The sequence below is a fragment of the Artemia franciscana genome, chromosome 9 (assembly GCF_032884065.1).
Source record: "Artemia franciscana chromosome 9, ASM3288406v1, whole genome shotgun sequence".
Lineage (NCBI taxonomy): Eukaryota > Metazoa > Arthropoda > Branchiopoda > Anostraca > Artemiidae > Artemia > Artemia franciscana.
The window spans coordinates 17,937,768-17,961,083 of NC_088871.1; the positions used below are offsets into that span (position 1 = coordinate 17,937,768).

General features: G+C 34.8%; 1 protein-coding gene across 2 annotated transcripts in view; it reads left to right on the plus strand.

Annotated features, from left to right (window-relative positions):
* LOC136031083 (uncharacterized) overlaps positions 1-23,075 on the plus strand; it is a 30,815-nt gene extending 7,740 nt beyond the window's left edge. For both annotated transcript variants that reach the window (XM_065710353.1, XM_065710354.1), the window contains 5 exons: positions 8,825-9,553; positions 10,707-10,908; positions 18,470-18,766; positions 21,363-21,692; positions 22,866-23,075. In XM_065710353.1, coding sequence (XP_065566425.1) covers positions 8,825-9,553; positions 10,707-10,908; positions 18,470-18,766; positions 21,363-21,691 — 1,557 coding nt within the window. In that variant the 3' untranslated portion in view covers position 21,692; positions 22,866-23,075. The remainder of the gene's footprint in view (positions 1-8,824; positions 9,554-10,706; positions 10,909-18,469; positions 18,767-21,362; positions 21,693-22,865) is intronic.
* The last annotated feature ends 241 nt before the right edge of the window (positions 23,076-23,316 follow it).

The following is a 23,316-nucleotide window of genomic DNA, read 5'->3' on the forward strand; positions in this document are numbered from 1 at the left end:
ACAGAGCAATGATTGAAATTCATTCCCCCATCTTTAAAGCATTTGAACCAAAATTTAAGCTATCCTTTTCTTATTTGCTTAAGGTCGTCGGCCGATTTTCCAGGCCAAAACAATTTTTAATTCAGGTCATCATAGAGGCACAAACATTACATTGAGCCGGTATTCGAAAATGCTATTTGTATTAGACTCTGTAGCGTCTGTAATTTTTTTTCGAATTGTTTGTAGGCGCTTTTGACTCTTACCAAGAGGCCAAATGATTAATTTTATTGGCTCCTCTTCACAAATTAAGGGACGATCAATATTTTTTGACGTCTCTCTCAGCTTTTTTTGTGTGTGTGGAAGATATGCCAAATGTCGTAACATCCACAGACTCCACGTTTATTTTACTTTGAGCATCCCTCACGCATGTCATAGTTTTTTCGAGTTAAATGTGTGGAAGAAAAACAATTTCTCACTGTTGCAAACAAATTGGCTTTTTTCAGTTCTCTTCATTATTGCACTATACTTTTACCTAGAGTAGGCACATATTACAACCTTATGGCAATTACTATCATACGAGTATTCCTACTATGTATTTATTAAATGAAAAAAAGTTTTTTTCAACTGAAAGTAATGAGCGACATTAAAACTTAAAACGAACAGAAATTACTCCGTATATGAAAGGGACTGTTCCCTCCTAAACGCCCCGCTTTTTACGCTAAAGTTTGACCCATTCTCACAGCTCTATTTTTTCAAACAATGAAAAAACTTTGGCGTAAAGAGCGGGGCGCTTAGGAGGGAACAGCCCCTTTCATATACGGAGTAATTTATGTTCGTTTTAAGTTTTAATGTTGCTCCTTACCTACAGTTGAAAAAACTTATTTTTCTCATTTAATTTCTGAACGTTTTTCAATTAATACATGTTTTATTTTGGCTCTCCGCGCATGAATAATTAAAACGAAATTTGCATTTTAATTTTTTTGTGGCTAAATGGCTTTCTCATAGCTTTGATCGGACGATTTTAAGAAAAAAGGCTTGGGGTAGGAGGCCTATTTGCCCTCTAATTTTTCGGCTACTAGAACTTTCAATTTATTTACGAACGTTTTTATTAGTAATAAATAGACGTAACATACGAATTAACTTAAGTAACGAGCTTCTATCTTCGTATATTTTTATTACGTATATGAGAGGGTTCACCCCCTCATCAATACCTCGCTCTTTACGCTAAAGCTTAAAATTTATCCCAGTTCTTTAAGAATAACCCCTGAATTACAAAGGTCGTAGAATAAACAGTTGAAATTGCAAAAAGTACTAAAGCGTAAAGAGCGAAGTATTTAGGAGGAGATGAACCTCCTCATATGCGTAATAATTTCTGCTCGTTTTAAATTTTAATGCTGCTCATTATATCCAGTTGAAAATACTTTTTCATATTTATTTTTTTCATTTTTTTTTTTAAAAGAATGCTAGAAAATCCTTCACCCCCTTCGTGGAATTTCTCTTCCCTCGTGATAAGTTCTCCATGGGAAGATCATCCCACGTAACCTCCTCCCCTCAACCAGAAAAATACCCCCCGAAAACGTCTGTAAACCTCCCAAAAACCATTCTACACGTAAACAATGGTCAAAGTTTTTGACTTCCAGCCCCTCCACCGGGGACTGTGGGGGAGTAAGTCATCCCCAAAGACATAGTTATTAGGTTTTTCGACTATGTGGAACAAAATGGCTATCTCAAAGTTTTGATCCGGTGACTTTGGAAAAAAAAGCCAGGGAGGCCCTCTAATTTTTTTTTGTCACTTAAAAAGGGCACTAGAACTTTTAAGTTCCGTTAGAATGAGCCCTTTTGCGACATTATAGGACTACTGGGACGATCACCCCTGAAAAAAAACGCACCCGTGGTCGGTCTTCTGGCAAAAAATAGAAAATTCCTCATTTTTGTAGATAGGCGCTTGAAAGTTCTACAGTAGGGTTTTCTGATACGCTGAATGTGATGGTGTGATTTTCGTTCAGATACTATGACGTTTAAGGGGTGTTTCCCCCTATTTTTCAAAATTAGGCTCATAACTTTTGATGGGCAAGATTAAATTTGATGAAACTTATATATTTAGTTTCATTTAATATTTATATTTAATATTTTATATTTAATATTTATATTTAAATTTTATATTTATCCCATTTTTTATAGTTTTGGCTACTATTGAGCCGGGTCGCTCCTTACTACAGTTCGTTACCACGAACTGTTTGATAGCAACATTAAATAACTTTCGTCAAATACATTTTTAGATACAGCGTCTCCCACACATTCTATATACAACAACCGTTCCGGCTACTCTTAAGAACTTCTTATTTTCTCCCAGTCTGATACCAAATTACTGGTGTTTTTCTTTTCTTTAGTATCCTTGCTAGTCTAAAATAATGTTTTAATGAAAAGCGATATGGTTTGATTTCTCATAACATATCTAGCACGGCTAGGAGATCAAACTAGTTAAAAAACTCTGATATTCACTTCAACTGATGCTGCAAATATCTGATTATTCTCTTTTTGCTTTAGAGTTGGAACGGAAGGAATACTTTTATCCTGCTTTATTTAGCCGCAGCTTTTACATACATACGAATAAAAACAAAACGAAATAAAAACGCTTAAAGACTATATATGGCTATATATTATATTATATAGACTACATATTATGAGTCAGGCCACTTTTATAATAAGGCTTAGAGCAAGACGTGTTTAGTGATTAGATTCAGGACTTCTTCGCTAAGCTTTATTTCCAAAATTATTCCCTAACACTTAATTTAGAAAATGTCTATCAATCATGTTCTCTTAGTGTCTACACAGGCACTACCACTCAGGCCTACATAGGAAAAATTTATTTACGCTCATCACTCTTGCCTAAATAACCGTACTTGGATCATTAAGCAAGAGAAAAACCTTCACAAATAATCTTTTGATGAGATTAGAGAAAACCTTTTTGTTCCAGCCCAGTACATAATTCAAAATCACCTCCCCCCCAAAAAAACGAAAGTTTCGGATCGATCTCCTAACAGGTTAGATTCACCAAGAATGTAACTGCGGAATAGCTTTTTCATAAATAATTGTGCTACTTTATTAAAAATTGACGTCATTTTGGTGTCATGTCAACATTAATTTTTGATATGTAAATAATAAATAAATTAAAAATCAAGATACAGAGTCCTGTCAATTTTGAAAAATATGTAACTTTAGTTCCACTAACCATGGAGTTTCCATAAATTCAATGTTCTGGTGTTTTCCTCTTCCCCTGACCCATTTTTCTCATATTTAGATTTTTTGCACATACGACTCTCTTGCTTAGAAGGGCTGTTGAAAATGGACACTTCTTAATGTTTTATTTAGCTTGGCTTGAATTCAGCTATTTGCATTACCTGTCTTTGTATACACTTTACAAGCAAAAAGGAATCGAAACTGCAAATTTCCTGTCGCATTTCCAGGTGGAAAAAATGTATATGCGGAGGTTCAATGCGTTGAATGTGCCAAATTGCAAATTACGTTTGTACGACGAAAATTAAAAAAGAAGAAAAAACATACAATTTTTCCTTCAATTTAAAACTTTGGAGTTGAAAATAACCAAAAGTCAAAATTTAAGCTGCTGGCATAAGAAAGTTACAATGGGAGAGTCAAAAGATTATCTTCTTAGAATATTCTACTAACAATTAGGTGACAGGAAATGTAATTTCATTTTTCCAAATTTTCTTTTATATTAGCAAATAAGAACCTACTCCCCAGGGAATTTATTAGATATTCAGTTTAGACAGTGACGCTTGGTCTAGACAATCTCTCACCTACGAGTTTCAAGTAATATGGGTACCTAAGAAAGGGCTCTGAGCTAGGACCAGGCCTAAGGTTGGTGAAACACAGGGTAAAAGTAGTCTTGGACCTGAAAAGTTTTATGTAAAGTAGGAAGTAACTAACGCAACCGACTTCATTTTTTTCTTTGGCAGTGGCAGACGCCAGCCACTATGCCTAAGGCAGCTCCCCCCCCCCCAAATTGAAGAGCTCTGCCTAGAGAACACTACTTTGCCCTTAGAATAATTGAATTCGGTCAAAATTTTCGTTCTTCGAGAGGAGTAACAGTACAATTTTGACAGAACAATTTTGTGCCACATGGTAATAAGAAAAACACACCACTGTGTTATGTAATCACATTAGTACATTATGTATTATTGTATTATTATCACATTATGCATTATGTAGTATGTAATCAAAGAAAGCATACAACGAACCAAGGATTATTTGCTTGGCAATATTTAATAGGTGAATCGGGCTTAGACCATAGTTTGATTTCTTTCCAAGTATTTTCAGAAAAAGTTAAGAAAAACAACAATCAATTGTTAGTGTTGAACAAGGGCGCCGATAGAAAATTTTCCAGGGGGTATGCAGACGCCAAAATAGTAGTGGTGGTTGGGTGACAGGGAATATATTTCAGGATATTTTTATGGTAGGAATAACTTTATTTTTAAATACTTATGGGAAAAAACTCTCAAATAAAAAGATCAATTAAATTGCATGCAAAATCAAACAAAATACAGCAAATTTTAAATCACAAGGATATCTAGCAAAGTAATCAATTTGTTTAATCAGTAATAAATTTAATGATTATACATTTAATATTAAAGAAAATCAAACTCAAACCAAAATTAAAAAAAGATGTCTAAATACATAGATGTCTAAATTGCCTAAATACAATTTCATACGCCTTAGAATAGTTTACAGAAGGAGTAGATGCTCAAAAATCATCCTGCCTGCATATATACCTCGTTTTGATTTTATAACGGCCATGTAAAATGTACCTCTTTTAAAACAGAACAATTCTCCCCCTCCAACTTAAATGCCTTATATATTCAGAGACTTAAAAAAAGTAGAATAGCGAAAGAAAAACAAAATTAAAACATAACTGTTCAGCTGTCAAATTGACCCTCTTTCTTTTATTGTCCTATTCAACTAAATAAACCGAACAGGTTCAAAAATATTTTCGTCACAAGAGAATCTTATCAAATAGTTTGTGATAAAAAATGGAAGTAAAAAGTGACTTGGACCAATATTCACTAAAACTAAAAATGGAATTCTCATGACAATTACTACACCGGCAGCATTGGCTTTAATACTGATCCTGAATATATAAAATTCTTTCAGTTTATTGTTACACACCAAAACAAAAAATCTGAGAAAATTTGCCTGGTTTTTGAAAAAAGGGGGAACACCCCCAAAAATGCAAGCATTCTTATTGAAAATCCCTTTATTAGATATACATTATATCAGAGAGCCCTACCGTAGAAGTTTCAAGCTCCAATCTTCAAAATCTGGAATTTTGAGGGTCTTTTTTCAGAAGAAACATTGTCGATGCATTTTTATTTGTTTTTTTCCCAGGGGGCGGGATTGTATCAAATCGAAGGTCCAAGATAATTGAGAGGGAGCTCATTCAAAAGTAAATTTAAAGCTTTTTTTTAAGCGACCATGCAGACTGGGCCAGGGGAAAGTCTTGTTTTCCACCATTTTAGGGCACCTAACTACGACTTTACTCCGAAAAGGACGAATTCACTGTCAATTTAAAATTCTTAGAAGCTAATTGATTTAAAAGTATCAATAACTATATTTGAGGCTTCCCGGTTGCAAAAGAAGTAATGCCACACGGTGGCAGTACTGGATTCAACCAAGTTGATTCGCTTTATTTGTAATGAAATTATACTACGTTTGGTGATATTTAATTGTGTATCAGCTATAATGGATGTGGGGTAAGTCATTATTCATGTGGGGGTATGGTAGGTTCCTAAAAAGTATAAATTGCTTACTCTTCCCGAGGCTTCAAATAAATGTTGAAAGAGTTAGGGGGGGAGTAGGAATTAATTAAAATGTTTCTCTATGCAGCTAAAATGTTAAATTCCCATATCTACCAGCAGAGAGGTGGTTAAGGCAAGACAGGTCATCATTAGCCCCGCCAGGAAATTTCTTTGGGGTGTTAAATACTGCTAGGAACTTAGTTTTCAGCAATTTTAATGGTAATATTTTTTTTCTATTTATATGAAGCACTTCAATGTGTTTAAACAAATGTATATAATGTATTTATCGACAAGAAAATCCTTTTGTAGAGGTTATGATGGCTTCAGTTATGTAGAATCAAAAGTCTCGCAGAATTTCCAATCATACAAACAATGATACTCCTTTTAATCCAACCAAAATTCTTTAGTATTAATATTGACAAGGACGTTTAGCCAAACTACTATTCATCGCCAATTTTTTAAGAATATTCAAATTTTATCCAAAATTGAAATTGCAAATTTAAACGTAGGACGACATTAACCAACGTACAATTATTGATTTACACGTTTTAAAAGCAATTAAACAGGGATTTATGGGACGGGTACCTCACTAATTATGTCTTGGTTAGGCTTAGGTATGACTTGGAAAACAATCATAAATTAAATAAAAAAGAGCTTTTCAATTGAAAGCAAGGAACAGATTTGAAACTTTTGTGAATAAATTATTGTTTATATGAAGGGGGCTGTTTCCTCTTTAGCTCCTTACTCTTTGCTGTGAAGTTTGGCTTTTTCTAAATTTTTAAAGAGAATTTGTATTTGAAAAAAAAAAGATCTTTCAAAGCACTAAAAAACTCTTGTTTAATGAGCAAGGTGTTGAGAAAGGGACAGTCCCCCTTATCGACCCGGCTCAATAGTAATCGAAATTCTAAAAAAAACGATAATTTTGATAGCAATAGCTATATAAAAAGAATTGACTTATTGTGTTGATTCCAAATATACAAGTTTCATTAAACTTGTTTCATTAAACAAAATCTATGAGCCTGAGAAAATGTGTCGGATTTTCCTTAGTCGCACCATCAAATTCAGGATATCAGAGAACCTTACTGTAGAGGTTTCAAGCTCATATCTTTAAAAGTTCTAGTGCCCTTTATAAGTGCACACAAAAAAACAGAGAGCAACTAGGCCCTCTCCCACGCCACTTTTTCCCAAAACCCTCCGATCAAACTTTGAGATAGTTTTCTTTTGTTCAGCATAATTGAAAGGCCCAACGACTATGTCTTTGGTGATGAAATAATCTCCTACAGCCCCTGGGGAAAGGTCATTAAGGTATAAAATGTGCACGTTGTTTTATTTGTTATTGGGAAGCATGCATACAATTCGGGCGGGAGGGGAGGACGAATTTTCTGCTGGGAGAATCTTGCACAGGAAGAATTTTCCATGGAGAGGGAAGTTTCCAGAGGGTGAATTTTTCAGTTGACGATTTCAGTTGTTCTTGGCCGGTGTGTTTCTCCTAATTCGTCTTTTTTATCAATGAAAGAAGCAGAAATTTATAGCTAGGTTCTGTGTCTCTGGTGAAGCACTCAGTCTATTGCAACATACTTTTTAGGAGCCACAGTCAGCCTTTTACCTTGAGCGACATCAGTAAAAAAAAAATAGTTTTACTTTCATTCAGTCTCTGATTTTCTTTTCTTTGTTTTGCAAGAAGTATTCCGAAACATGTAATTCAGGAAATGGAAATTCATTCAAAATTGTACGGAGCTGAAAATATATGCAATTGTTTGGTAAAGTTGATAAGCTAGTGAAAGACGCATATCACCCAGTAGCTTTGTTTTTTCCTTTAATAAGGAAATGGTTGGACTAAGGCTTCTTTTCAGCATGAATAATTTATTGTTTTATTACTAGCTATAACAAAAAAAAAAAATTTATTTTGTACTTGAGCTGAGGAAGTTCCATATCGGGGCGAATACCCGAAGAGGTGACTAAAAAAGACTGACTTAACGTCAGAGGTGACGTTAAGGTACCACCTCTGCTAAGATATTACTTTTCTCAGTTATTTCCTAGTTACTAAAAAAATTATCCTAGTTGTAAAAAAAGCCACCTAATTCTCCTAATTCGTCTTTTTTATCAATGAAAGAAGCAGAAATTTACCACTACTTTACCATACCACTTTCGCAACAACCATAATAAGCATAAACTTCAAAAATCAGCTCCATAAATTCAAATATATCCTGCAGTCTAGGTAGTTCCGATTTATGCAATAGATACACAGACTGGGCCAGAGGTATAACAGGGTACGCACCTACAACAGACAGCTCTTAGCCCCTAAATACAGCCATAATTCCACCATGGGGGCTCATGTCTTTTTGGTACAGGGAAAGAGAATAAACCTGAACAGATCTTTTGTACCATTGTAAATGAAATGTAATTTCAAGGAATTAATTCCAAGTCCGTTGATCCCAAAGACCCCGTACTTCATCAAACCCCAAAAAGAATGCGCACTGGGATAGAGATACTTTGTTTCAACCCTAAACGCACGGGTAGTACGACAGGCAGATGTGAGACCAGATGCAGGCAAGGAGGGATAAGAGGCATGGGAGCCAGGATCGAGACACAAACTTGTGTACGTTTATATCAGACAGTTTCCAACCCTTAGGCATGACATTAATTTTATTTTCAAGAGGGTTTCAACTTGTTCGGAGGGGAGAGTCAAACTCACCTTTTTGCCAATATGCTGCGAAAAACCAGGATTTAAGTATAGTCAACGCAGAGTTTAATTTATACAATATATATTAGTGTCAAGCTGGTTGTACAATACCTTGGTCAATGCAATCAAATTGTTCGGGTGGGGGGTCAAACTCACTTTTTTGCCATTATGCTGCCAAAAACCGTAAAGTACAGTCAACGCATAGTATAATTTACAATACATAAATTAGTATCAAGCTGACTCTATAATACCTTAGTAAATTTTAAATCCCCGGGGGAGGTTATCCCTTTAATAAAAACCTTAACGTCCTTTCTATATGTATATTTTATATATTCACAATATTTTATAGATGCCAGGACAATTACCTAAACAAGATGAAGCAGGAGAAGAAGAAGCAGGAAGAGCATCGCCCTCCAGTGATCGAAGCTCCCCCATAGACAACACTGAAAAAATGCAAATGCTCAGAGCAATGAAAGATCAACTCATAGCTAATCGAACGACAATCAGTGAAAAGGATATACAACTAGATGAAGCAAAACAACTTGTGGCTCTTGCTAGACAAGAAACTGAAGATATGCGTGTGATTAATGAAAAACTGGTCAATCAAAATAAGCAACTTCAAAATAGAGTAATTGTTACTCGTGAGATGTCACAGCTTGGCAAACAGATGGCTCAACTGAAAGATTTGGAGGTTAAATCCTTAAAAGTTGAAATACACGGACTGATGGAAAAAATAAGACTTTTAAATAACAAAGTAGAAAATAAAACTTGTGATGTTCTTGTTGAGAGTGACGCCCATCAAAATCTTCAAATGCAATTGAAGGTTATTGAAGAAGAATCAAAGAAACAGGCTGCTTTTATCACAAAGCTTGAACAGGACTGCTTATACCCCCTAACTGCAGGAAATCCCCTTTCTGAGAAGCTTTTTGTGATGAATGGCCTGTTTCTAGAATTGGAAAAAGATGACAATGAGATGTCGTTTCTTGAATTGGTTGGTGAAAGAATTACGTCACTATTAGCGCCAGAAAAAGAGGAATCCTTAACTGAGAATAATTTCTCATTACATGCATGTTTCAAGGTGAGTTTTTCCTAATGATAGAATTTGATAGCTCTCCTGGCTTATAATTAAATTGAATGCAAGTCACGACCAATGTGCTCTTCTGAAATATGTGACTGTATATTATAGTTTTAACTTATAATCCATAAAGCCCAAAAGTTTGCTACTGGGTTTTGATTTGGTGGTAACTTTCAATTCAATTATTTTTATCCTCTTTTAATTACAATTATAAGTTAAAGAAGCGTGATGTAATGTCGAACAGTGCAAACCCCTTTCCTTTACTTTTCCAGATATTTAAAAAGTGGGTTCTTTTTAAAGAAGTGGACCTAATAATTGGGTTTTGTAAGTTTTTGTATGTCTAGCAGCACACAGGTTTCAGCGCTTTCGGCATTTTATAAAGACAAAACCTGTTGCAACCTTTTTTGCGATTTTTCTCTGTACAGATGCCACTCAACTTAACAAACAGGCTAAAGTAAAGTTTTTAATTGTTCTGCTTGCACTTAGAAATATTTATCAACGCAGTGAAAACAAAACTAAAATAATCTGCTATGAAACACAGCCTTCACATCGTATCATATATATGCAAATCCTTATATCATTAACACAGCTAAATATTCAGGAACAGGATGATTAGAGAAGTTCCAATAAAGTAATGATTAGTATTCAGCTCTCTCAAATGGGCAGCAAAAAAATCTTATCTGTATTTATTTTCAGGTTATTCAGGAAACTAAAAACAATCTTGGGTAGCAAAAAATCTATTGGGGGGATGTCTACCTAACACCTGCCCGCGACATAAGATCACATCATTGCTTCCCTCCTAATTGGATACATTTCTAATTATATTAATTTTCTGTAATCAAAGAATCTACGTTTTTCATATTTTCTCATTTCGGGGAGGAATTTTGAGCACCTTTTGCCTGAACCTGCGCCTTCTATCCCTTAACCGCATTATAGTTCACTCTCTTTAGTGTGTTTTTTTTTGGTGATGATGAAATAACAAGGACAAAAATAACGATAAAATCGGACATATAGAAGTTACATGAGCTATAGTAAAATAAGAAAAAGTTAGAGGGGCCTCCTGTCCCTATATAGTCGGCTGTTGTCAAAGTTCCATATATCATTATATTGCAAACAAACTTTGCATTTAATCCAATGCATTTTCTCTTCCTTAAAGACAATCCATGAAGAAGAAGCGTCTCCTGTGGTCTTAAATGCAAGAAATGCCCTCTTGTTCATCAAAGACCTCCTAATCAACAGAAGAAAATTAGAAAGTGAAGTGCAGTCCCTTAAAGAAGTCAACAACCAACTGAAGCTAACAATGCTAGAACAAGAAAGGGAATTGTCAAGTATCAACATTGAGTTAACGTCTGCATGGGGTAAGTTATTCGCGGGCTCGTTGTTCTCTAGCAAAAAGCCCGGTTCACGGCCTGCAGGTGTAAGATGGTGACTAAAATACACTAATAACTATTTCTAAAAATCAAAGTTAAAAACAGGCTGCATGCAAAAAATTATAATGGGATGAGACGGAACAAAGTGGGAAAACGAGGAAATAGGTAAATTTTATGGAAAATTAAAAGAAATATCGTAATATATTGATTTTTTTTGGAGGGGGGGGGCTGTATGCCACATTATTGCGTCCAGAATCTATTTCATTACGAATCTATTTCACATCACATGCATACGACTACATTAAAAGATATCTACTATAACCGTGTTGCAATTCCAAATATGATTCCATTTGAAACCTTTTGCGCATCTCATCTGCGACGGGAAGAAAAGATTAGCCTTACTGAAAATTCCTTGAGGATATAAATGATTTGGACTACATCACCATCTATTTGAAAAGTAGAGTTAAAAAAATATGCTAAAACTATACAGGCACCCGCATAGAAGAGACCGTTCCACAGTAAAGGCCACTTTTTACTTTGGATTTTGCAAGTTGTTATGAGAAAAACAAACATTATCTTGAAATCTAAAATGGCCACGAAACAAGAAAACATCACAGGATTTTGTAAACCCAAGGACCAGGTTCAAACCAAAGAGAATTCTGTTAGGTTTCATATTAGGGGTGAATTCTTCACTGGCCTAGTTTTGTCAAAGAAAAACATAAAGTGGTTAATTAAAATCAAAGGTGCCGAAAGTTTGTAGATAAATCTTATAAACGCTGAGAGCGGGGGGGGGGAGTCAAAATTGATTCCGTGCCTTCTATGGGATCGTTGTATTGCAATAAAATAATAGAGCTTCTTACTGACCTTAAGAAATACCTTTCCCAGAATATATCTTTAATTACAAGCGATGCTTGAAACAGCTGACTGTGGCAGTTCACGAGGGGCTACGTTACATTTTGCCTACGTGAGATTTATGCTCCACCTCTTCAGCCAAAGCCGACTGAATCGACTGGCTTAGTACACATTCCTCTATATCCAATGCATCAAAACGTAACAATAAGAATTTATACGGAGAGGGGGGGTCAGGACGTTTTCCAGGAGAGGCTAAGGTTTAAAAAATAATTGTTTTTGCTAAACTTTTTTTTAACAACAACAAATTTCCAAACAGACAAAAACAAGAAACCTCTTGTTCTCCACTCCCCCAGCGGGAGCAAGGAGAGTTCAAGGTCCCTTATCCTATATTATATCAATATTTTGTTCTTGAGCAAACCCAATGAAAGACGAGTCATGAATTCGCTGTCATACAGCTAGGCCTTTGATAGAGGATACCCATCTTTGTTGGCAATTTGCATCATCCTCTACGGATTAAATAGTTTCTTCAACGTATACCAGTGGCGTCATTTTTTTGGGGGGGGTCAGTTGCCCCCCCCCCATAATTTGGAGAAACAAACATAAATCATTAATTAACTTTATAACTGTTGGTCGTTCAAATTCGCTATTTACTTTGACCAGAAAATTATTTTATTAATCCCAGATCTTTTAATGTAAAAACGCGAACAACAGGGGCCCATTGCGCTTCCTAATTAGTATTTATACAAATGTACCGCCTTCGAAGTCTTATCATCAAGGAAATAGGTCATCTACCTCTTATACAAGCTCTGCGAAACTCAACCAGGGAGAATTCTGCTCTTGTTGGCAGGTCTAGTGCTTGAGATACATTATAATGAGAAACAAGTTCGATTGTTTTTAATATCTGAACTATGGTATGTTGATTTTGCGTTTTAAGCTAGATTAAGCAATTATTTGATACTTGGTCTAGGCTGTCTCATAGGGCAGTGCCGAAAGAGTTCAGACCTACAGAGGTCTAAGAACCTAAAATCCAGAGTATTGAATGGTATTACGCTTTTGTTGCTATTGAAGCAAGTTCCAGTGGTGCTAATCACGAGGGGGGAGGTATTTGCCCGCTGTATTTCCCCCCATCCCTTGAGTTCAAAAATAAAGTTTTATTTGCTATTTTTATGGATTAAAGGAAGAAAAAATTGCCTTAGTTACCACATTTTGACTACAGCTGCACTATAGTTCATCCTCAACCCCCCCCCTTAGTATGAAAACATATAACTCAAGTTATATGTTTCCCGTGTTTTTTTGCCATGCGTCTCTCTTATTTCAACCCGTGAAATTAAATAAAAAAGATATTAAATATCTAAGACATTAAAGTGAAAAAAGTAATCGCCAGTGCAACAGTTGAAACACAAAAACAAATCCACATCATAAGACCAAATATAAAAAATAAAAACTATAAAAAATAATAATAATTAATGAATAATGGATAATATAAATAAACAAAAAAATTACCATATAAACAAAAAAGAAAGACAGAGGAGAAAGGAAGACTGTTTTCCTACTCTAGTAATTAAAATAGATCACTACTTGAACAAGGCCTGAACCCTAGTCATCCATCAAATTACATAGGTCAAACAGCATAGCCATACACAATCAACCGCAAAGAATGATCCATGGACAAGCAGTCGTATCGTAAGTAAAGACAATATTAAATGAAGACAAATATTAAATAAAAAAGCAAGTTTTTTTTTAAACAAAAGCACACGTTGTGGGTGTCATTTGGCACTTTATTATTGCCTTCCCAGCTCAGATTTAGCTAATATTTGTGGTATTGGAGGTCCCGAATTGTCCGGGTAAGGTAAATTTCTAGTGAAATTAGGTAGGGGTACAGTAATTCCATATGAGACAGCGCAAGAGTTTTTCAAAAATACAGTGTTGTGTTCTAGCTACAGAGATAGAAAGTAGGCTAGAAGAGAACAGTTTGGAAGTTTTGAACAACTTAAGCGTAATGCTAGGTGCAAACAAAACGAAAAAAAATAGTGTAAGCTTTGTGTGTGAATACTATAAGCTCGATTATGAACACTGCATGTCTGAGCTACAATGTTTTTACGGAGTAGACAACATAAAAAACAAAAACATTCTAGAAAGATAATCCGTTAAAAAACGCTTGAAATGTGTGTTTCCTCTGATATTTGATCTATTTAAAATGTAGTTCACTATTCCTATGAATTCTGCGTCATGCGAATAATCTTTTTCTTGCCTTCGATGGTTGAAGACGTACTGCCGCAACACTACGGGGCAAGAAAAATTATGTTCACCTGTGCGGTTGGCAATCGAAAGATAAGTACAAATTGACCTTGATAAACTGATAAAGGAATTTAATATAGAAAAACTGACTACAATTTTTGTACGGTAACAAGTGTATGTAATGCAGAGTCAAAAGAGATTTTTTTTTATTATTCCAGAATAAAGTGTGCAATGAAGGTTTATTTTATTTGTACATTCGTCTAATTTTGAAATATCATAAGATTCATGTTACAATATAATATTAGACTTACAATTATATGTAATAAAGCATGTAACTATTGTGTATTTTCGATTTTGCTTTATGTGAACGCTTATTTCAATGCTATTTATTAATATAAAGCAAAGAACCCACTACCAAATCAATTTGATGAAATGTCATAAATATTATTTCAACGAATCACGCATGGTAAAAGTTTAACACAACAAATTTAATCTTACAGAATCAAAATCCGTTCAAAACTGCGTATAACTGAATAGCGCAATACACGGGGCTGTTGGAATGGTGCTTTGTACAACTATAAATTTGGGGATCCTGTGCTGGGATAGCAGGTTGGGGAAGTAGAAGGGGGATAGGCTCTGCAACATTAGCGGGGAAGCCTACTGACAAAAAAGCCGAATGTATATGAAATTCACCTTAGCCCACACAGAAGCTTTTTTAATATATACAAATGTCGCCTGCATCAATTCATTGATGAAAATTTTAGTATAAGCCTGATCACCAGTACTTAATTTTATGCTTATTTTAGGTGCGTTTATTATTTATTATGATTTGTGTAATATTTTTAATTTAACCTAGTAACGTCTTCGGTAACTTGTCTTCAGCAGCGCTCGAATAAAATACCCCCCCCCAAATAAAAATGCTGGCCCTACGCCCCTGACGTATACAACGCGTATTCACAATAATATATTGATTGATGGATTATATGAAGATAAATTTTGCCTTCAAATAATGGAGGTTAAATTATTGACCGCCCTTATGTAGGGATCACCTCCAGAATTTCAAGCTTGTGTATCGCAGCCTTATCTGGAATTCTTATTAAGAATGTCTTTGTTCCACTATAACTCAGTGACAGGGCAACTTTATCCCCCCGATATGTGTTTCAAACCAATACCCGAATGCCCATCTATGTCATTTATCAATATTCGCCTTGCATAATTATTCACATTACCCCTGATGCGCAAAGAAGATACATAACAGAATAGACTTAACTTTTATGCGGAATTGATCTGGATGACCTGGCTAAAAATGCAATGGAGTAAACAAAATTCTAAAGCGAAGTATTTCAACCAAAATAAAGTATTTGACAGTCACACCGTTTTTCTTTTGCAAGTTGTAAGTGATAATTTGAAATTAATGAGCACTTTTTTGTCAGATTAACTGAATTTATTTTCTCTCCTTTGATTGTTTTGTTAGAGAAAGTTTTAAGTTGCCAGTGGAAAAAAAAGACAACGAGATTCAGAAAGCATATTTTAGTCTTAGTTTTATAATGAAGATGACGAATACATAAGAAAATATTTGCAACATTCATAAAATTGTTCATTGTAAAATTCAGATTTTTCTGAATTTTTCAGATGGGGCGGCAGAGAAGACAATAAATTAGCCTTAAAACCTTATAGTTGATTGAAACTGAAATCGATCAATAAAATAGTTTAAAAATATTTAAAAAGAATATAATTTGTTCAATGAAAAAAGGATAAATAACAATGATAATTACAAAATAATAACGAAATAAATAACAAAAGTAATCAACATATGTTATATCTTACATATATATATTACATAGTTTAATCTTAGAGCATAGCATATATCGAGGGTTCACCAACTTTCAGAAATCCCTTACATCATTTAGCGCGTACAAAGTATGGTGGAACAGTGCCAAGCGTCTTGGAGACTGTGAATAGCGTGGCATAGCTGTGGTGAGAGACATATAGCACGAGATGTACACCAGAGGGTGAAAAGAGAGCAACCCGATATATATATATATATATATATATATATATATATATATATATATATATATATATATATATATATATATATATATGTGTGTGTGTGTGTATGTGCGTGTGTGTTTGTACTTTTCACAACTCAAGAAAATATTTACGGGCTTTATTAAATTGACTATTGTAAATACAACCAAAACTGAAATCAATTAATGAATCATTCTAATTTGCTAAAATCGTTATAAGAAAATTAAAAGACGAAGAACTAATATCTAAAAAGCTAGCTAGTGAGGTTGAAGCAAAGGATGACAAAAAAAGCGATAAATGGTCACAGAGAAAGAGAGAGAGAGAGATAAAATGAGAGGAGATTGAGAAACAGGATGTAAAGAAATGGAATTTGAAAAACAGAAGAGGACGCTTACAAACAAGGTAATTTAAATCAGATACTGCATAAAAAAGACCAGATTCTACTTTTAACGGAATATTGAAAAAGAAAAAGAACAATCTTAGGCATTCTTCGAAAACAAACTAAGATGGTCATTTACTATGGTGTTTCCATTTCCCTATAATTCATGGAAAGCAAGTTGAAAATAAATGTTCATTACAGCTTACACTTTCCCATTCGACTTAATTTAGTTAAACAGGAATCATATTGAGGATATCATAAAGAAATTTTTGAACAGGAAATCTGTAAGAATCATTGTTGCAATTGAATAAAAAAAAACTAGTATTTTCAGCTGAAAGTAAGGGGTAACATTAATACCCAAAACGAACAGAAACTATTCCATATATGAAGGAATTGCTCTAATCCTGAATACATTATTTAGCACTTTTAAAAAAGCTTCTTATTCTAACTAAATGGCCATTGTATTTCAGGAGTGTTTCTCAAGAAATTGGGACAAATAGTCAACTTTAACGCAAAGAGCAAGGTATTGAGAAGGGGAGTAACCCCCTTCATATACGGATTAATTTCTGTTCGTTTTGAGTTTTGATGTTGCTTCCTACTTTCAGCTGAAAAACTTGTTTTTTTAATTTAATTTATCATCGTTTTTCAAATAATGCGGGGAAATCAGACCCCTGTTTCATGAGAGGTTTACTCTCCTCACAGGAAACTCCTTGAGATTTCCTCCCACGTAAAATACTCCCTCCTGTAAAATTCCATCTGGACAATTCCATTCTCGATGAAAAATATTATACGCAAAATGGGTAAATTTAGTAACTTGCGGCCCTATCCCCAGGGGCTATGGGGGCCATATTATTACCAGAGGCACGGTTATTGAACCCCTCAACTATGTTGAGAAAAATAACCATCTCAAAAATTTGACTAAACGACTTTGAAGAAAAAGGGGTGCTAGAGGGGAATTAGCTACTATCCAGTCTTTTTGGTCACTTAAAAAAAGGCACGAGAACTTTTGATTTCCGATCAAACAAGCCCTCTCTTGATCTTCTAGAATTATTGGTTCGATATGATCATCCCTGGGGAAATAATACAAAAAAAACAAAAAAACAAATAAACACGCATCCTTGATATTTTTTTCGCAAAATTCCACTTTTTTGTATACAGGAGCTTCTAATCTCTTCGGTATGGCTCTCTAATATACCGAATCTGGTGATGATATTTTCATTCAGATCACTTGATGTTTTTGAGGGTGTTTCTCCCATTTTTCAAATCTAGCAAATTTTCTCAGACTCGTAGCTTCTGATGGCTAACATAAGACTTTGAATTTTAAATATTTTGAATCAGCATCAAATTTCGATTTTTTAAAATGTATCTGTTGTTATCAAGACTGTGTTTCTTATACTTTCGGTTACAACTGAGCCTCATTGCTCTTTACTTACAGTTTGTTACCACAAACTGTTTGACAACAGATTGCTATCTATTTAACCTTGAAAAGAAAATCCACTTTTCGGGATTGCAAAGAGAGTAGACGAATCCATTTCAAACCAAAAAAAATAAAAAAAAAACTCAGGAGGTGAACTTTTTAGGGGCAAGGAGCACAGCTTGATATTAGAATAGTGGGAATTTGATTTAACATTTTAATACCATTATGACCCAGCCGTCTATTAATTGTGCCAGATCATCCAGTTCAAGTAAAAAGAAAACAAAAGGATAATTTTTATATTGTTAATTTTTATTGAGATACATAAACCATAGCGAAATTATTACCTGTACAATCTAATTATTCCAACAATGACACCAGCTATTTAGTAGCATAGCGGTACTAGGAAGACGAAAATCTTGTCGAATATGAATGTGGTATAGAGGTGATGTATTTTACCCACTTATCACTAGTTTATTGCTCTATGAGCAAGTGCTGTGGCAAAAATCCCCTTTAAACAGGATCTTCCACTGTATCCCTTCCTCTTTGTATAATTAGAAATACTGTTACAAGAGGGGGACATCTATTGTAGGGGCCATTTAACAAGAACTTATTTAATTAATGAATATTTTTAGGCATGATCAACAAAGTTAAGAATCAGCATGGTATACTTTACAATGCTCGCGAGGCACACCGACATGACCTTCGAGAAAAACGAAAACTTCTCACTAAGCTTAAAGAGGAACTTGAGTTTTCTCATAAAAAGCTTCTTTCATTAAGAATTATGAACAAAGAATCTGAAGCCGAATTTCAAAGTATGCGAGATGAAAGAGAAAGCAGGATTTTAGAAGATAATGCTGTTAAGGTCGTTGAAGCGGTAAAAATTGTCGAAGAGATGGTTCCCGAAAAGCCAGAAGAATTAGATGGCACAGGTACGGTTTCTAAATTCAAACAAGGGAATTTTTTCGTTTTGAGCAACCTTCTTTTCTGCCCAACATTTTTTTTGAGGAGAGGAAGGTGATAAGAAAATGACTGGAAAATACTACGAAAAATATAAACAGAAACTGGAAAAAAATAGAGAACTATTCAAGGATTCGCAAAATGTATTTTTTTGGTGTTACAACGGGATCCTGGTCATAGGTGCCTGGTGGTAAATGTCAAACACGAAATTCCAGGGCTTTACGAAATTAAGTAGATAGTGGCAAGCTGAGAAACAATTAATGTTGGGGATATGTCTCGTTAAAAAAACTATATTATAACAACTGACTTGATTTTACGGCAGTAAAAATTGAACCATATAGAAACACATATGTCAAATTACTTTTAAGCAAACCCTCTATTTAAGGTGTGGCAAAATTTTGAAAAGCAAGTGCTTTCCAATTTATTTTATCTAGTAAAAGAGTACAGTTTTTCTAATTCATTGAAGATGAATAGCCAGTTTTAAACATAACGCCTGTTTTACCTATAATCTATCATTTCTTTTATTGACTCTACGGCTACTACTACAACTAACAAACACACTGCAGCGCCAAGCCACCTGAGTCCACTGCAGTTATGAACGCTCCTCCTCCATTCCAATCTATTCAAAGCCTCCTTCTTTACACCCCCAAGAAGTTCCTATTTCCCTTAAATCTTTCCTTTCGATCTCCTCCCACGCCATTCGGGGACGACCTGCTTTTTGTTCGGCCCTCGATCGTTGACTGACAAAGAAGATTTTTGGCAATCTGTCATCATTCCTCCGCAAAGCGTGTCCTAGCCTCAACCTTTCTCATTGTAGCCCCAGGAAGCGGGACTGAGCCACATTTTGATACATCTTACAGTTTGAAATACGGTCAGTCAGAAGGATGCCCAAAATAATCTGTAGACAATTTTTCTGGAAAACATACAAAAATCATCCTCCGTCTTTCGGAGCACCCAAGCTTCAGAGCGATACTTGACCATTGTCATCACTGCAGATTCCAATGCTTTAATCTTTGTTTCCATAGTTATATTCCTATTTTTCCAAACTTTCTTCAACTGTGAAAAAAACACGCTGGGCCTTGGCTGTTTTACCTTTAACGTCTTCACTGCATCCACCGTCTTTACTAATAATACTATATAGGTAAGTGACACTGTCCACTCGATCGATCTTCTCGTTACCCAGCGCCTTTTCATCTTCACTTATTCCTAGCCTTAGCGACTTCTTAACATTAATTTTCAAACCTATTCCTGCACCCTGAACTCTCAAAACCTCCAACAAATTCTGTCATTTTGCTAACATTTTCATCTAGGATCCTCAAATCATCAGCATAATCTAAGTCTTGGAGAGTTTTACTTGCCCATTTGATTCTGTGCTGCCCATAGTCTTTGCTATACTCCTTTAGAAAGAGTCCATCAAAATGATCCATATAAATAGGAACTTACTCAGTAAGTAGAAGACAGCAAAACCGTTGCCACATTCTTATTGTTACCCGCATAAGTATATGTAATGAAACATAATTTATTCTTAGGAGAAAGAAAGTTTCAGCAGAAGGAGGGCTGTTTCCTAGTCGAAAACAACTTACTTAACAAAGCCTTCCAAGAAATCATACTAAGTATATTGAAATAAGTTATCATTTTCAGCCGATACGAATGCACTAACTGTAAAGTTCCTCCCCTCCTTTCTTAGCTGTTCTCAGTCTATATGAATTTTCAGTTTACTAATGCATTTTCTGAGGCATCATAGAAATACATCCCAGTTTTTAGGTTCCTTAATACATCTTTCCAACTTATTAAACCACCTTTTACTTGTCTAACTTTGAATCCATCCTCAAAGTCGAGATAATTACGTTAGTCAAGAGAATATTTTTTATTTCTTTAGAATTTAAGACAAAAGCGTTTTGGTGGCTTTCAATTTTTGACCAGTTGTACTAAGCCCTTATCAAAATGCACTTTAGCAAAATCTTAATCATTAAAGACATACCAAAAAAGTTCAAGACATTTTATCAGGGGCATTAGTTGGGATGGAGGGTAAGTCGGCCCTCCTTCCTCTAGACTTTGAAATATACCTTTTTTTCGCTTCAAAATGCCCACATTTTGACAAACACATTTGTTTGGATCTTCATTAAAAGAAAAAACCTCGTCCCCTCTTCATCATTTTCGTAAATTGGCACAACTGCGTGTTAACAGTCGAATGCTCGGCGCATTCACAACTGTCTTCGTTTTTTGATATAAATCAACAATTATTTTATAGACTCAATCGATTTGGCTCAATCCCCTCCCCCTCCTCTTCTTCCTTCTATTCCTATCCTCCGTTTCTTCCTATTTTTTCGCCTTTTTTTTATTATCTTAGTTTTTCCCCTTTTCAAATCCATTTTAATGCATATTCTCTTTGATTCACCTATATTTGTCTCTTATAACTTCTAAAGTTTGTTTTTCATCTATTATAGTTGTAATGATTTTATCAATTTAAGACCCACTTCAATGACTGATACCACTACAACCCTGATTATCAGAACTATTTCACAGTGGTTGGAATAATTATATTAGCAAATACTTTTAAATTTTCAGATACACCCATATTCATAGATAGCCCATCGTCGGAAGAATCCCGCATTGCTTCGCCGACAGAATCGGAGGCATTACCATCCAATGACGAGATTGTTGACACTGAAAGCATAAAGATTTTAGACAAAGAGGAGCGACTGAAACTTCTTGAGGACCAATGCAAGTTCCTCTACGCAAGGGTGCTTAGAAGCACGCATCGATCTATTTTGCTCGCAGAAAGGCTCTCAGCACTGCATGACCAATATGGGAGCAATGAAGAGTCAGCAACATCGAAAGCTTCAACACCTGCACCAGAAACACCGAAAGAGCGAACTCCTCCCAAAAGCGAATAATGTGAGTATAAATTAAAGTGGCAGGATAGGAGGATGTCGTAAGGAAAGATTTAAGGGGAATGGAACTTCTTAAGAGGGTGTAAAAAGGGAGGCTTTGAATGGAGTAGGAGCGTCCGTAGCTGTGTTGGGCTCATACGGCTTGGTACTGCAGTTAGTTATTAGTAGTGGTATCATATAGTTTGGTTACTAGAAACTTGACGGATTTAAGACCTGAGAGCTATTTATAGATACTTTTGGTATGCTGTAACTATTTTATATATATATATATATATATATATATATATATATATATATATATATATATATATATATATATATATATATATATATATAGGCTTTTTTTATGTTAATTTACTGTTGACAATAAAAGCTTATAGGCTACAAATACGTATCAGTTTTTCTAAGAGTGCGTCGACATTTCATTTTTTCCAAAAAATTGGCATGTTCGAAGCGACCTAAACTGGTTTAAACCAAAAGAGATTATGATATGTTTACGTTGCTCCATTTGGTACTGATAGTAGGAATAGCAAGTAATCAGACAATCTTTCTAAGATTCCAAACTTCCGACAAGCATTATAACACACATTGTTGCGCTGTGCTTTCGAAAGGATAACAGTGGGAAAAAAAAGACTCAGCAAACAGTTTTATGGAAACAACGAGACGGAAGTAAAAGGAAAAATACGAAGCAAACCAGAAACACAGAAAACAGGGTTAAGTAACTGAAACTAAAGATTTTCTTTACTTCCCAATAATATGTCAAATCTGTTATCTCTTGACTTACCAATCCAGAGCGACTGACAATGTCAAATCTGTGATCTCTTGTCTTACCAATCCAGAGCCACTTCTTCTAGGCTTTACTTTTGCAGCAATCCGTAAAATATTTTTATCTCTAAACAATAAAATATTTTGGAATACCGATATATAATTAAACTTATTAAAATTTTATGTTTAAATGTTACAAACATAAATGTGTGTATTATTAAAGTTATCACTACATTTGGCTTCGGGCCAAATTTGCCAATGAAAACACGAAAAACACACAACATGTCTTATATTTTTGAATAATTCGTGCAGGTTTGTGCTTCTGACCTTCGCCTTCTCTAAAAAAAAAATCATGTGTACGTGTCTACCGTCCAAGAATATTAAAAATATTAAACAGCCGTTTATTTTCCAGACCCAGCTGAATGGTTTAGAAACTTTCATTGAAGATTTGATTCAATCACTGTTTGGCAGAAATGTTTTTTTGCAAAATCCTCTTTTGTAGAGAGCGTTTCTACTGGCCCAAAGTTGCTTGGAATGTTTCCTATAAAGTATCAATCCTTCGTACTCTATACGTCTTTTGCCGATTTTTGTATTGACTGAAAAATATAGTTATATATATGTAGAGTTGTTTAGCAGATTAAAACTTGTCAAGTCCCATACAATTTTCAAGATTACTCAACTTACAAATTTATTTCTTTAAATGGCCTACTTAGAAGTCGAATCAAGCAGTCAGTAAATTCCTGGGATCTTAGCCTTAAACATTTGAGTGGTTCTTAACTCTATAGTTTCATTAATAATAACATTAAGGAGCTTCCCCCTCTTATGCTGCCGAAAATAACTAGGTTAGGTGTCCTTTTTAAGAG